This window comes from Aulonocara sp. 'chitande type north' Nkhata Bay, linkage group LG7 (assembly GCF_057382095.1).
Source record: "Aulonocara sp. 'chitande type north' Nkhata Bay isolate Kocher_YH1m ecotype deep benthic linkage group LG7, A_spYH_male_GT1.1, whole genome shotgun sequence".
Taxonomy (NCBI): domain Eukaryota; kingdom Metazoa; phylum Chordata; class Actinopteri; order Cichliformes; family Cichlidae; genus Aulonocara; species Aulonocara sp. 'chitande type north' Nkhata Bay.
Genome location: NC_141350.1, coordinates 10,700,683 through 10,714,394, shown reverse-complemented (window position 1 = coordinate 10,714,394; position 13,712 = coordinate 10,700,683). Strand labels below are relative to the sequence as shown.

Genomic DNA, 13,712 nt, shown 5'->3' with positions numbered 1-13,712 from the left:
GTTTCACTTCACATCTCCTAGAGCCTTGAGTAGGTTGTGCTCGTTCACACATGAACAATACAGCAATATGATTGATATGATCATCAGTAAAATTGATTGTATACCATTGACCTAACCCACTTTGCCAAGATGACCCTTGCTCCCTTGTTTTTCTTTTTTTTTTCTCCCACTCTTTTAATTCTCTTGAGTCAAACAAAAGCTGGCAGTGGTGGTGATGCTATTAAGCAAATACTCTCATTAGAACACAAAACATAATGAATATGTAAATGGTGTGTGTAATTTATGCATGGGCTGAGAGACTTGTTGTCTATTCAGCCCTTTATTATACTCTCTATTTTTATCCCCTTTTCCTTAAAAGTTCACACTCTTTACCAATTTACTGCTTTTCTTAGACCACATCCTGTGACTGAATCCTTGGGGGACTTCTTGAGGTCTATCTATTGTCTCCTTTATTTTGCCTTTTTTTATGTCTACACTTTTCTCCTTGCCTTTAACCATGGTTTGTACTCTCTAACAGTCTTTTTTCTCTGTTTGCTTCTTTTGGCTCACATCCTGTCCTCTCCAAAAACAAACCCTGCAGTGACGCATTAAACCAACAACTGAGTGTTTGAACAAGGTCTTTCTTCCAGGAATATGAATACTGAATAATCTATCCACTAAATCGCATCCGGACCTGATTGTGTTGTATTCTGTTTTCCCTTTGTCCCTCTGTGACTGTGTTGATCTTAATGTGTGGTCCAAACTGTGTGGCAAATTGAAGCGTGTCCTGATAGACGGAGAGTAGCCTTGCTCCTGTCTAGGATAAACACCTATAATACTCTGGCTCCCTTGGCAATCACCATAGCAACAAACCATGGTACCCACGTGAGTTGCATAATAAGATGTTCCCCAAGACCATGGACCATAAAGCGACAAAGTGACAAACTAGACACCCGCAGCACTGGCTGTAAGACAGAAAAATTCATTTTGAACAAAACAAAGGTTATGTTTGACATTTGAATGGTTATTTTCTATTTGTCAATAAGCTCACATCAGAAAACATGCACCCTTACAAGCACATACACCTTTTCTGTGTCTCCAGACCTTAAAAGGTGCTGATGAGCTGCAGTCAATGATTGTAATGAGCTATCGATCACCGTGGGAAAACAGAGGGACAGAGAAGGGTGAGGGAGGCAGAGGGAACCAGAGGACACACACACACAAACTGAAGGACTGCCAGAAAAAAAAATAAGAAAAACTTCAGATGAACTAAATGGAGACAAGCTGCCTGAGACAGAGTATCAATACTTGCTTTAATCAAGACTTCATCTCCCATTGTTCTGCTTGAAATAGAATTTATGGGACTGTGTTTTCTGTGATCACAGGTTTAAATGGAAGTGGTCAACTCAGGGCAGTGTGTGGATGAGTTGATTTGCGAAGGATGACCATGCAGACACGCTTGCCATGACCAAGTACAGATGCCAGTGAATGGCACTGACGCAGTATCTCTATATTCCCCTCTTTTTGTGCTGTATGCATGGAGTGAAGGCAGACAGCTTTAGGGAAGGGGGAGGTGCGTTGCGTGTGTGTGTGTGTCGTGTGTTGGCTGGCGTTTCAGATAATGAAATGCAGCAGGGAACAAAGAGCTGGGGGCCCCTATTCTCTGTGCTGCAGCTTCATTTTCACTCCCGTCAGTCTATGATTCTTCTAAACCCTCTTTCTTGTGTACACGCATGCATGTGTGTGTGTGTGTGTGTACGTGCATGTTTATGTTTGTATGAACCAGTTGTTGTTATGTGCACGAGTCTCCCCTCCTCCTCCCCCCCTGTTAGCATTCTGCATGGCAGATCCCCCTAATGTAATAACTGTGTCTGCATGTCTAATTTACAGCAGGAGAGAGTAAATAGCCTGTGGTTAATTACAGTACGTGTGTGTGCTTGTGTGTATGTGCGTGTGTGAGTCTATGCAAGTGTCTACATGCGCGTGGGTGTGTCAGAATGATTTATGAGTTGCAAATAGCTACACTAGTGGCCCGTTTCTCCTCACTTAGTTTTTAATCTGTCTTTCCATTAATTTTCCTGGAGACGTTATTATGGTTTTATAACAATGTGCACGAGGATGCACATATGAGTACACGCGTGTGTTAATGAGACCGAGGTGTGGACATTTCGCGAGTATCAGCTCTACGTGGGCACCTGGACTGCACTTTTGCTTTTGCTTCTCTATTTCCCTTCCTTCCTTTTCCCCTTTTTCTCTCTTTTGGTGCTTCATTCACTCTCTTCATTGAGAGCCACAATGAACACAGATCTTTATTGACAGTACACGGTAGAACATGGAAACAGCAGGTCAATCCGTTTAGCCCAAGGGCCGATACACCAATTCACCAATTTGTCAGTGTTAGTTTGAAAGAGAAAAGCAGCTAATCTCTCCTCTCTGCTCTCTATTGATCACACACTTAGACTCCACTTCTCTGTCTAAACACTATTGATTCTCTCTCTCTCTCAATCTCTTTCTCCCGCTCCCTCTCTTTCGGTCTTGCTCTATTCACATACCACAGCACTCAACACCATATTCCCTTCTTACACTCCCACTACTTTTCACATAATAGTTTTGAATAACTCAGATCGTATGTCCTTGTTTGCGAAGCCTTGAGTCGCATTTTAGACGAACACTTGAGAATTTGTTTTTATATAAGTAAAATAAGACTTCTGAGTAATTCCTGTAATAGTATCACAAGTGGAGCTTATCAACTATACAAAGCATTTTAAAGTTTGCTCCACAAGTGTCACAAATCATTGTCCCCTGCTGCGTACTTTCAAAAGCTTATTCATGGTCTCATTAAAAAAATCAATTACTTAGCAACCCTTCAACAGTCTGAATACAGACTGTGATTAAAAAAAAAAAAAAATCACTGCTGGGTACACCGTCTCCTGTCTCCTGGCTTTGTTTTTCAGTCACATCACAGGCTGCACTTGAAAAAGGCCACATTCCTGTGAAGATGAAGGCTATGTAAAAATTATAGAGTGATTATCCAAAGGAAGATGCCCCCCCCCCCTCCAGCATTTTAACATCACTTCAAATTGAACCAAGGATCTCTATTTGATTGGATTTTGCTTGTGGCGACCCTGGGAATGAAACATTTTCGTTGACAGGTATAGATTTGGCAGAGAAATGATTGTGCTGTGGACAGGAAGATGAAACACAGAGATCGACTCAAATCTATGTCAAAAACAGGCATTCATATAGCATTTATTAGGTCTATATTGCTCTGCCATAATGCCAAGTTAATGAAATGTAAACAAGGAATCCCATCTGTTACTCACACGCTGTGAAAAGAAAAAAAACCCAGCCTAACACCCATGGGCTTTACTAGCCTCCTGCATAGCTCATTTATATTAGATTTGTACACCCCCTACTGGTGCTTTTTACTCATTACAATTTACCCCAGGTTACAAAACATTTGACACATGGCTTGTGTAACTGAAAATCAGCTGTTGTTTGGTAACCGGTAGTTCAGGAGGTTGAGATGATCGTGAATATAGAGCTTAGGCTTTAATCTTTTTAACAAACTAAAATGTCAGTCACCTTTTACTCGAAGATGCCTCCTTCAGGAGCTGATGCCCAAGCCACAGTGAAATGGTGGTTAGGGGAAGTACTGGAGGGTCGAGAGGATCCCGAGGGTTTCTTCGCCATGTGTGTGTCCATCCTGGGGCAAGTAGAGACCCGCTCACAGTTTCTGTCCCTCATCGAGCCTCTGTCCACGGGTGACAGACTCCTGCACGCCAGTCTCACCTCCATCTACCAGGAATATTTCACCAAGGTCAGTAAATGTTTCAGCAATAGAAGTACATTCAGGTTGGAGGACTTGTAACACCTAGGCTTAAGTCAGCAAAAATAAAATACATACAAAAAATGACACGAACAAAACACAATAAGGAAGTAACAGGACTTAATTAAACGACTGGCGTTTTCAGAGATTAACTCAAGCATTTGATGATACACGTAACTTTAGGTAGCTAGTTGTGTTTTTGTCACTTTTTCATTTTACCTACTAGCCTAGCTTAACCTAAAATAAATAAATACGTAAATAAATGAAAGAAAACATACATAAGTATTAATGATTTCCTAATGGCGGTACAGGAGCAGCTCTTCACCGAAACTGCAAACCACTGCCAAGGCTAAAGTTTCCCCCTTTTGTGAATGCGGAGCCCCGGGATCTGCGTTAATTGGTGATATTTTCCCGAGAACTACGGAAGCGTTGAGCTGCCACCCAGGCAAAAGAAAAATAGAGCTATATCACATCATAACGTGAAAACTTTATTGTTCTCACAATATACTATCATGTTAGTACAATATACTTTTCACGTTTGAACAACATAATATCACGTCATTACAATATACATAATTATTACGTTCGTAGAATATAAAAAGTTTTTTGTTATAACGTGATATTAAGTATATTGTAATGACGTGATAGTATATTGAACAAACATGAAAAGTATATTGTAAGAACAATAAAGTTTTGTGATATATCTCTATTTTTATTTTGCCTGGGTGGCAGCTCTATGCTTCCCTACATCGAGATGATGTCTCCCAATTTTTTCCCATTTCAGTTTTCTTTGTATTTGTAGGGATTTTTTCTAAAAATGTCTAAAAGTAATTTAGAAAATGGAAATTGTGATTTCCTTGGCATTTTCCACTTTCCCTAAACAATTTGAGGAAAGTGGACAAGTGGAGGACAAAAGAAGTGGCAGGTCTAAAGAACTATCTAAAGCAGATGAACAGTATCTGAAAGTCATGTCCAGAAGAAATAGGAGAAAAAAAATCAAAAACAAGACCTGACACAGGACCTGAGAGATGCATGTGATGCTGCCCATCAGCGCAGGATTTAATCCCAGTGCTGATAGGGATTAGGGCAGGACCCCCTGGAATCTAGAGGGCGGTGTTGGAGATGAAGATGGGGGCTTGAATGAAGCCTGAGTGACAAGACGGAACCGGTGATGGGGAGAATTTGGGTTACAATAAGGTGTCTGCAAGGAAGAATGACAGGTTTGCATGTGTCCCTTATGAAGTACTTGATGAGTGTAAACCAAGCCGTGCCTGTACACACCCATCTAATTAAAGAGATAATACATTTAAATAATTGAAACACCTGTGGTAGTTTTTGATAAAAGCTAATGTCTTGTCATTTAGGGCATAGTGTACACATTCGTCTTTTTAAACTACTAAAGAATTGTTTTAAAAGTAATAACAGTGGGTTGTCCTGCTTAAATTTTAGACTGAAGATGACGAGCTGGAACTTGCTTTGGCTCTCTCTCTACTGGATATGAAAGGTCAGAGAGGATCTGTTCAGCTGAATTCTATATTAAAGCCTGAAGGAAGCAACTGCACCAATCAAACTGGATCCTGGAACAGAGAGAGTCCACCGCAGACAGCCAGAGAGATGGAGTTTCAAATAAGTACGTATCCTAATAAGCAGACACTCGGGACAGGTCAGACTGTGTGTGTCTCAGAACAGGAGGGAGATGTGGATCAATCACAGAAACCAAAACGCTCTAAGAATAGGCGGCAGAGGCGAAAATGTACTGGCCAGCACCTTGTAGGTTTACCCCGCTCTCCATCAGCACCACCACCAGTGTTACTGTGGTTCAGGAGGGATTTGCGGCTGTGTGACAATCCTGCTCTCGTGGCGTCACTAGAAGTGGGTGCACCTGTCATACCTGTCTTCATCTGGAGCCCCAAAGAAGAGGAGGGAACGGGCATTACAGTGGCTATGGGAGGAGCTTGTAAGTTTGATCAAGGAATCAGTGGTTATAGCAATACTTTGTCTCATGTCTTCATAATAGTTCTTGACAAAATCCTTGTTTGTAAGGCTCTGTATTCTAATTGTCTGAATGTATCTTCCCTTTTTTAAATAGGTAAATATTGGTTGCATCAGGCATTGTTGTGTTTTTGTTCATCTTTGGAGCACATCGGCAGCCGTCTTGTCGTCCTCAAGGCAAATGGGGAGATGACAAGTACTGAATCTTCTCTGAAGGCACTTAAGGAGCTGATTAAAGAGACTGGGGCAAGAACAGTGCTGGCTAATGCCTTGTATGAGCCCTGGCTGAAGGAGAGAGATGATCTGGTAGTATCAGCTCTGCAGAAACAAGGTGTTGAATGCAGGATGTTCCACTCTTATTGTCTCAGAGACCCTTATTCTGTCACCACGGAGGGTGTTGGCCTTCGAGGTTAGTCAAAGCATATTTCTATGTGCATACTGGGTTTGCTGATAATGTATACCTAAATTACAATATGGCTATTCTGATGAACTTTTATTGTTTTTTTATGATGTAGGAATAGGTTCAGTCTCTCACTTCATGAGCTGCTGTAGACAGAACCCAGGGACTGCAGTAGGAGTTCCCCTGGACCCCCCGGTATCTCTCCCTACACCTGCCCACTGGCCAAAGGGGCTCTGTTTGGATGAACTAGGCTTGGCACGCATGCCCCGCAGGAAGGATGGCACAACGGTTAGAAACCAAAGCTCTAAGGCAAAACAAAACAACTTAAAAAATAATTTAAATCACGCATCTGTCAATGTTTTCTTTGTTTTCTCTTCGGCATTCAGGTTGACTGGGCAGCGAATATTAGAAAGACCTGGGATTTTAGTGAAGGAGGAGCGCAAGCCCGTCTAGAGGCCTTTCTTCATGATGGTGAGACACCTATTGTTCAGTTGGTTATCTTAACAGACTTGGCAATGAACAACACCATATATTTATTTCTATTTCTAGGTGTGTATAGATATGAAAAAGAGTCAGGCAGGGCAGATGCTCCGAACACCAGCTGCTTGTCGCCCTATCTTCATTTTGGTCAGCTCAGTCCACGCTGGTTAATGTGGGATGCCAAAGGAGCACGTTGTCGACCCCTAAAGTTCCAACGCAAATTGGCGTGGAGAGATTTGGCTTACTGGCAGCTCACGCTGTTTCCTGACCTCCCATGGGAATCCATCAGACCTCCATACAAGGTGGAAATTAGTTATAGACTACAAAGTGAATATTAACCATACCATAAAATTGTAAACTTTTTTTGTTGCCACGTCAATTTATTAATTTGTAATAAAGGCCTAAACCACATTATGGATAATTTTACATCCACTGGCAGGCTTTGCGGTGGAGCAGTGATCGGGGCCACCTCAAGGCATGGCAGCGAGGACGAACAGGCTACCCTCTGGTCGATGCAGCCATGAAGCAGCTGTGGCAAACAGGCTGGATGAACAACTACATGAGACATGTAGTGACATCTTTTCTCATAGCATATCTTTATCTGCCTTGGCAAGAAGGCTATCGCTGGTTCCAGGTGAGATGCGTGTGCACACTGGGACTAATGCACTCACAAAGATATTGCACCAAATGCCTGACAAATATTCACAAGTACTACTTAACTTCCTGACTGTATCCAACCCATTTTTAGGACACCTGGTGGATGCAGATGTTGCCATAGATGCAATGATGTGGCAGAATGGGGGCATGTGTGGCCTGGATCACTGGAACTTTGTCATGCACCCTGTTGACGCAGCAATGACCTGTGACCCCTACGGTACCTATGTTAGGAAATGGTGTCCTGAACTTGCAGAGTTGCCTGACGAGCTTATTCACAAACCCTGGAAATGTCCTGCATCTATGCTGCGGCGTGCAGGTGAGACATTTTATTGTAATTCACTTTTTAAATAAGATAAATGTATGGAATCATGCTTTGCATAGTTTAGTTTTAACAGTTAATATATCAATTTATTACATCGATGCTGTCCTCACGGTTTAGGTGTGGTGTTTGGCCAGTCGTATCCCGAGCGAATAATTACAGATCTCGAGGAGCGAAGGAATCAGTCTCTGCAGGATGTAGCTTTGGTGCGCAGGGAGTTTGAACAGTATGTGGACAAACGCTCAGGCTGCGATTTGGTGCCTTTGCCCCCACGCCTGGTCTCTGAGGCTTTGGGTTTATCACACAAGGATGGGGCTGTGGTGACACAAGGAAAGCAGTTCCTGTTGCCTGTCATCACTCGCATGGAATTCAAACACCAGCATGAAGATCCGGATGCTGATGCCACATCAAACCCCTACAACGCAGTTTTAAAAGGATACGTGAGCCGAAAGAGGGACGAGACCATTGCTTTCCTTAATAAGAGAGACTTCACTGCCAGTGTAATGCATGAGGCAGTCCAAAGAAAGGAGAGGCTCAACAGCGATTATCGGAGAATGGAGGGGCTCCCACCGTCTCCTTCACCTCGAGGCAGGGCCAGACGAACTCCCACAGCCAAGGACAGGTTCTCTATAGTACCCGGTGGGGCAGTCACTTCTCTAAAGTGACCAAGACTACAAACTTTTTAGTCATTTGCCACAGAATGTAAACATATTACAAATTTATTGAGTGTAAAAATTATGCCAAGACATATTCTGCCAATGTGGATGTGGAAAATATTTGTGGAAAAAAAGTAGATTGCAAGGGGGCTGGAAAATGCTCTCAAAAGTTTATATTCAGTTTGACCTCAGGTACTGTGTTTAATAATGGCAGCATACACTGCGTTCCAAATTATTATGCAAATGATATTTTTCTGTTTTTGCTACTTAGTCGATTCAAATGACAGTCGGCATAATTTTCGAGTCATCGACCAATAGAGTATAATTCAAATGTTACTGAACAAAACTCCCAATGAAAACAGTATGTTTTTCAAAAATAAAAAAAAAACTTAAAATGCACTGTTCCAAATTATTACGCACACAGACTTTCAAAAGATTTTATAGATTGTAAAGAATTGAAAATGGTTATTTGTTGAATTTGCAGCATTAGTAGATCAATTTCACTAACATCAAAAGCGATTTCAATCAAAAACATCTTAACAGGTCAAGTTACATATTAACATAGGACCCCTTATTTGATAGCAGTTTTACAATTCTTGCATCCATGGAACAGTTTCTACTTGAATGGTTTGCAAGATGTCAGAATAGCCTCCCAGCGCTGCTGTTTGGAGGTGAACTGCCTCCCACCCTCATATTTTTTGTTTGAGGATGCTCCAAAGGTTCTCAATAGGATTGAAGTCAGGGAAGAATGGGGACCACACCATGAGTTCCTCTCCTTTTATGCCAATAGCAGTCAATGATGCAGAGGTATTCCTTGTAGCATGAGATGGTGCATTGTCTTGCATGAAGATGGTTTTGTTCTTCTCTTTCTACCATGGAAGAAAGTGGTCAGTCAGAAGCTCCACATACTTTGCAGAAATCATTTTCACACCTTCAGGGACCCTAAAGGGGACAACCGGCTCTCTCCCTGTGATTCCGGCTTAAAACATGACTCTACCACCTCCTTGCTGACGACGCAGCCTTGTTGGGACATGGTGGCCGTCCACCAACCATCCACCACTGCATCCATCTGGACCATCCAGGGTTGCACTGCACTCATCAGTGAACAAGACTGTTTGAAAATTAGTCTTCATGTAGTTCTGGGCCCACTGCAGCCGTTTCTGCTTGTGAGCATTGGTTAGGGGTGGCTGAATAGGTTTATGCACAACTGCAAGTCTCTGGAAGATCCTACACCTTGATGTTCGCAGGGCTCCAGAGGGACCAGCAACTTCAAATAAGTGTTTGCTGCTTTGTAATGGCCTTTTAGCAGCTGCTCTCTTAATCTGATGTATTTGTCTGGCAGAAACCTTCCTCATTGTGCCTTTATCTGCACGAACCCATGTGTGCTCTGACTCAGCCACAAATCTCTTAACATTATGGTGATCACGCTTACATTTTTGTGAAATATCTAAGGTTTTCATTACGTGTCCAAGGCATTCAACTATTTCATGCTTTTCAGCAACAGAGAGATACTTTTTCCTTCCTATGTTGCTTGAAAATGGTGGTCTGCTTAATAATGTGGAACATCCTTCTTTAGTAGTTTTCTTTTAATTGGGCTCACCTGGCAAACTAATGATCATAAGTGTCCAAGATTGATTTCAATGATACAAAGAGTCCTGAGACACAATTCCATCCATGGGTTTAATTGAAAAACAACTAATCTTTATGACACTTAAACACAATTTGCATTATAATTTGGAATGCGGTGTATATACATATATTTATATTAGTGCGATTTATTTTTTCTTTAAGCCGTATATAAAACATAAAAATTTCAGAAATAAATGACAAAGAAAAGAGACTTTTTAAGGAAATGTTTATTTATTTTTTATTACACAGGTCCTCTGTCCACAGTTTAACCCTTATACATGCAGTGAAGATCAAAATAATTAATACCATAAAGACAAAAGTGCTTTTTAAGTCAAACAGTGTCCCAAGACAGAGTTTCAAGTCCTTCACTGAAATGATTTGTAACTATTTTATTCTAGTCTCAGTCTCTTCCACCTTTTGGTGGTTTGATGCTTTAAGAAACCAACAATGGATATTAGGTCAATGCAGGCTGGAAGGTCCCCTAAATTAAGTCTGTAAAGAAATTCTAAAGTTCACAGCTCTACAGCACTGACAGATCAGTAGCCTGGAGCTACAGAGCTCCACTTGAGAATGCTATGTATTGCGTTTTAACGGACAGGCACATATTGTGCACCTCTCTCTGCCAGTGTTGTGAGAAAAAGGGAAGGTGCACAGCACATACAGAAAGGTGTTATGTCAGTCCTCAATAGAATGGATGTATCTCTCATATGCAGCTTCATCCATTAGACTGTCAAGCTCGGCAGGTTTGGAAATGCTCATCTTCATGAGCCAACCTATAATAGATGTGTAAAAATCAAGTTAAGCTAAGCTCTGATTCAAAGATGCACACTGGTTTCAGTACTTGTAGCATTAAATGCTTCACATGAAAAAACAAAACAAAATAACTACACAAAATATGAGTATATTTTGTTCTTTGCATTGTTTAAAGATATAAGCTAAAAACCTTATAAGAGAAAATGTTTGTAAATGTCACTGACACTGTTATATATATATATATATATATATATATATATATATATATATATATACATACATATACACACATACATATACACACACACATACATATACATACACACACACACTTTTTTTGCTTGAGTAAAATAGTCCACCAGAGTGAACAGCTTATGTTTTCCTTTCAGACAGTGAGTGAATGTTATAAGTGAAAGGTTATTTTAACATTCTGCAGTGCATTACTACCAAAGGCCATAAAGGTAATTGTGATGGGTTAGTAATTAACTTAAATAAAATGGAATGAATGCAGTGAGGGAAAAGAGATTGAAACATACAATGTCTCTGGACATCAAATATTCAGATGTTAGTTAGAAAATGTGCAATGAAGGGTCATTTTAATGAAATATAATGTAATGTAACAATAGAACAGCTCCAGCTTTATGGCCTTAATGTAGACCCTGTCTTCACTGTTATGTTGTGTTGTATTACTGCCATCTACTGTCCAGAGATTAAACCTCATAGCTTACTGCCACGTATTATACTGGGTGATAAAACAGTTAAAAAAAAAAAACATTAGGTTTTAGCAGTGATCTATATAGAAAAAAAATGCACCAATCAAAAGAAAATGCCAATGTTGTGACAAACCACAAAGAGTAATGTCATTGGTTAATTCTATTTAAGCTCTTGCATTAATCTAAAATGTCTCATACATACACCAGAGTACCCTCCACTAACTGCACTGTGACGTTTATGTGTGTACTTACCATCTTTGTAGCAAGATTTATTGACCAGACCAGGGTTGTCTGCCAGTAGCGTGTTGATCTCTACAACTTCTCCAGTTAAAGGAGAATAAAGCTCGCTGGCTGCCTTTACACTTTCCAGAGCTCCAAACTCATCTGCAGGAGTAAATTTCAGAAAGTACGTCATGAGGGACAAGAGGCCATCCACTTTCCTGCATTGTGGTGACTCTAAATCCAGCGATGACATGCATGAGATCAAGCTTTATACCCATCTTAATAATATTCACTATTATTCAGCAAACATCATACCTTGCTGAGCCAGCTGTGCCCCCACCTCTGGCAGTCCACAATAAACTACATCTCCCAATGCCTCCTGCAAGCGGTTAGGGAAAACATTTAGCCAGGACAACCAGAGTATGATGTTAAAAAAACAAAACAAAACAGTTATTTGCGTTTCATTTAAATGTTGTGGAAAGGGATGTCTGTGTTTACATTTGAGTCACTGCTATCTGGTGTTTGAGTGTTGTGCACACACAAGAAATGTAATGACAACTGTCAGTCCTACATATACTTTCTAAACTTTTAAATAAATGCCAGTTTAAAAACTGTACTTTATATTTATGTCAGTAAATATGTTATTTAAGTTTTTTGGGGGCCATGTGAGGGAGCATTGCCTTAATTAGCTTGCATAATAAAAGAGCTTTAAATCTTGGATCTGCCTTGCATGTGCACATATTTCAGCGCCATTGTGCTAAAAAGTCATCACCTGCAAACATAAAAAAAAAAGATTATGTTTTTATGTGTAATATATTTGCTTATATTGAAAAATAGGCTGCACTCCGCATAATCTACATATGAAATAAAGAAATAACAAGTATCTTTATGACTATATTATTGTACCTACCTACTGTGTATTTTACACAATAATAAACCCAGTCTCTTCTGGCCACTTAAAATAGCTTTTAAAAAGACATTTTTAATGTTAATGAAACACCTGAACAAACAAAGGACACATACAAGTCCCTCTGCCAAAAACTGAGTGCAGCTTCTACTGCTACTGGACTGTTTATTTCAAAACACAATGATAACATTTAAGAGAAATATGTTTCACATACTGTAAGCCATCAAATCATTTATAGCAGTTTTAATCAGTGTTGTCTCAAAAAGTGATTTGAGTGATTTACCAAAACATTGTCAGCCTAGACATGAAACGTATGCCAACCATATCTCTAAAGAATGATATAAACCAGTTTGTGACAAAGTGACTTTTACATAGCATTTACTTATCCAGCTAAAAAGTCTCTTGACATATAAAAATGTCAATTTTTAAAGAGAGAGATCTGGCCAAGCAGCATTAAAAATAACACTATTATAAAGATATTGTGTGGCCAAAAAAGGACTGGATTGATTATAATGTAGATAGAATAATGCAGAGCCATAAAGATACTCGCGAAACAGGCCATTTCTTTATTTTTCATATATAACATATAAAGTCTATTTACCAATACAATTAAACACATTACACATAAAACTCTGAAATCAACTATCAGTTGATAATTTATTAAGACAACACCAGTAATCATCTTTTTTTCCTTCTTTTTCTGGCAAATTCCGGAAATCACATTTTGGCACCGGTCTGTGAAGTGCACGCGCAAAGGTGGAATACTCACTTGTGCAAAGTTGCTGATCCCGACCGTCCCGATTCCGTCTTCCACACGAATCCATTCGTGTTTGTCTGTGAATTTAAGCGCTGCAAGATAACACAACATACTCAGAACTTAGCGAGGATTTTGAAGTCCTCGACGAGTATGACAGAAACACTCAAACACGCTGCAGCTATCGTGTCCTTTCTGTCGCTAATGTTATCTAATACAAGACATGCATAGTCGAATACCTGCTGATAACCGGCTAGAAGAGGCTAGCGTTCTTCCAAAATAAGGCTTAGATGCCAGCTGCAATGGAGAAAGCGACGCTGAACGAGCGAGTAAAGGCAAAACTGTAGAAAAGTTGGAAGAGAGGGAACGGAGTAGCCAACAGGCAGCCATGTTTGTCGCTCACTGATGAGAGCATGTTTCTT

General features: G+C 40.3%; 2 protein-coding genes and 1 long non-coding RNA gene across 6 annotated transcripts in view; 1 reads left to right on the top strand and 2 right to left on the bottom strand.

Moving 5' to 3' along the window:
* The window catches only part of LOC147324597 (uncharacterized), a 23,367-nt gene extending 19,141 nt beyond the window's left edge, over positions 1-4,226 (bottom strand). For 3 of the 4 annotated variants that reach the window (XR_015130197.1, XR_015130198.1, XR_015130199.1), the window contains exons 1-2: positions 4,087-4,226; positions 3,565-3,777 (exon numbers count right to left, since the gene is read on the bottom strand). This is a non-coding gene — a long non-coding RNA (uncharacterized LOC147324597). Of the gene's footprint in view, positions 1-2,706; positions 2,970-3,564; positions 3,778-4,086 lie in introns of those variants that run through there. The other variant, XR_015130200.1, reaches the window with a different exon arrangement.
* LOC147324596 (uncharacterized) lies at positions 3,324-10,872 on the top strand. Its single transcript, XM_086298514.1, is given in 9 exon segments — positions 3,324-3,799; positions 5,258-5,765; positions 5,898-6,209; positions 6,316-6,488; positions 6,587-6,671; positions 6,750-6,982; positions 7,120-7,321; positions 7,429-7,653; positions 7,777-10,872. Coding segments are annotated over 9 exon segments (2,529 nt in total). The 5' UTR covers positions 3,324-3,553; the 3' UTR covers positions 8,322-10,872.
* Positions 10,151-13,712, bottom strand: LOC147324595 (glycine cleavage system H protein, mitochondrial-like). The gene is made up of 5 exons (XM_086298512.1): positions 13,530-13,712; positions 13,306-13,385; positions 11,945-12,008; positions 11,660-11,791; positions 10,151-10,714 (listed from the first exon to the last, which is right to left on the bottom strand). The coding sequence occupies exons 1-5, from the start codon at positions 13,678-13,680 to the stop codon at positions 10,617-10,619; spliced, it is 525 nt and encodes a 174-aa protein (XP_086154638.1). The 5' UTR covers positions 13,681-13,712; the 3' UTR covers positions 10,151-10,616.

Excerpts from the sequence above, each read along its gene's own strand:
- LOC147324595 (XM_086298512.1), bottom strand. The coding sequence starts at position 13,680 with ATGGCTGCCTGTTGGCTACTCCGTTCCCTCTCTTCCAACTTTTCTACA. Across the intron at positions 12,009-13,305 it reads GGATCAGCAACTTTGCACAA|GAGGCATTGGGAGATGTAGT; the intron begins GTGAGTATTCCA and ends AACCGCTTGCAG. Across the intron at positions 11,792-11,944 it reads GGCACAGCTGGCTCAGCAAG|ATGAGTTTGGAGCTCTGGAA; the intron begins GTATGATGTTTG and ends TTACTCCTGCAG.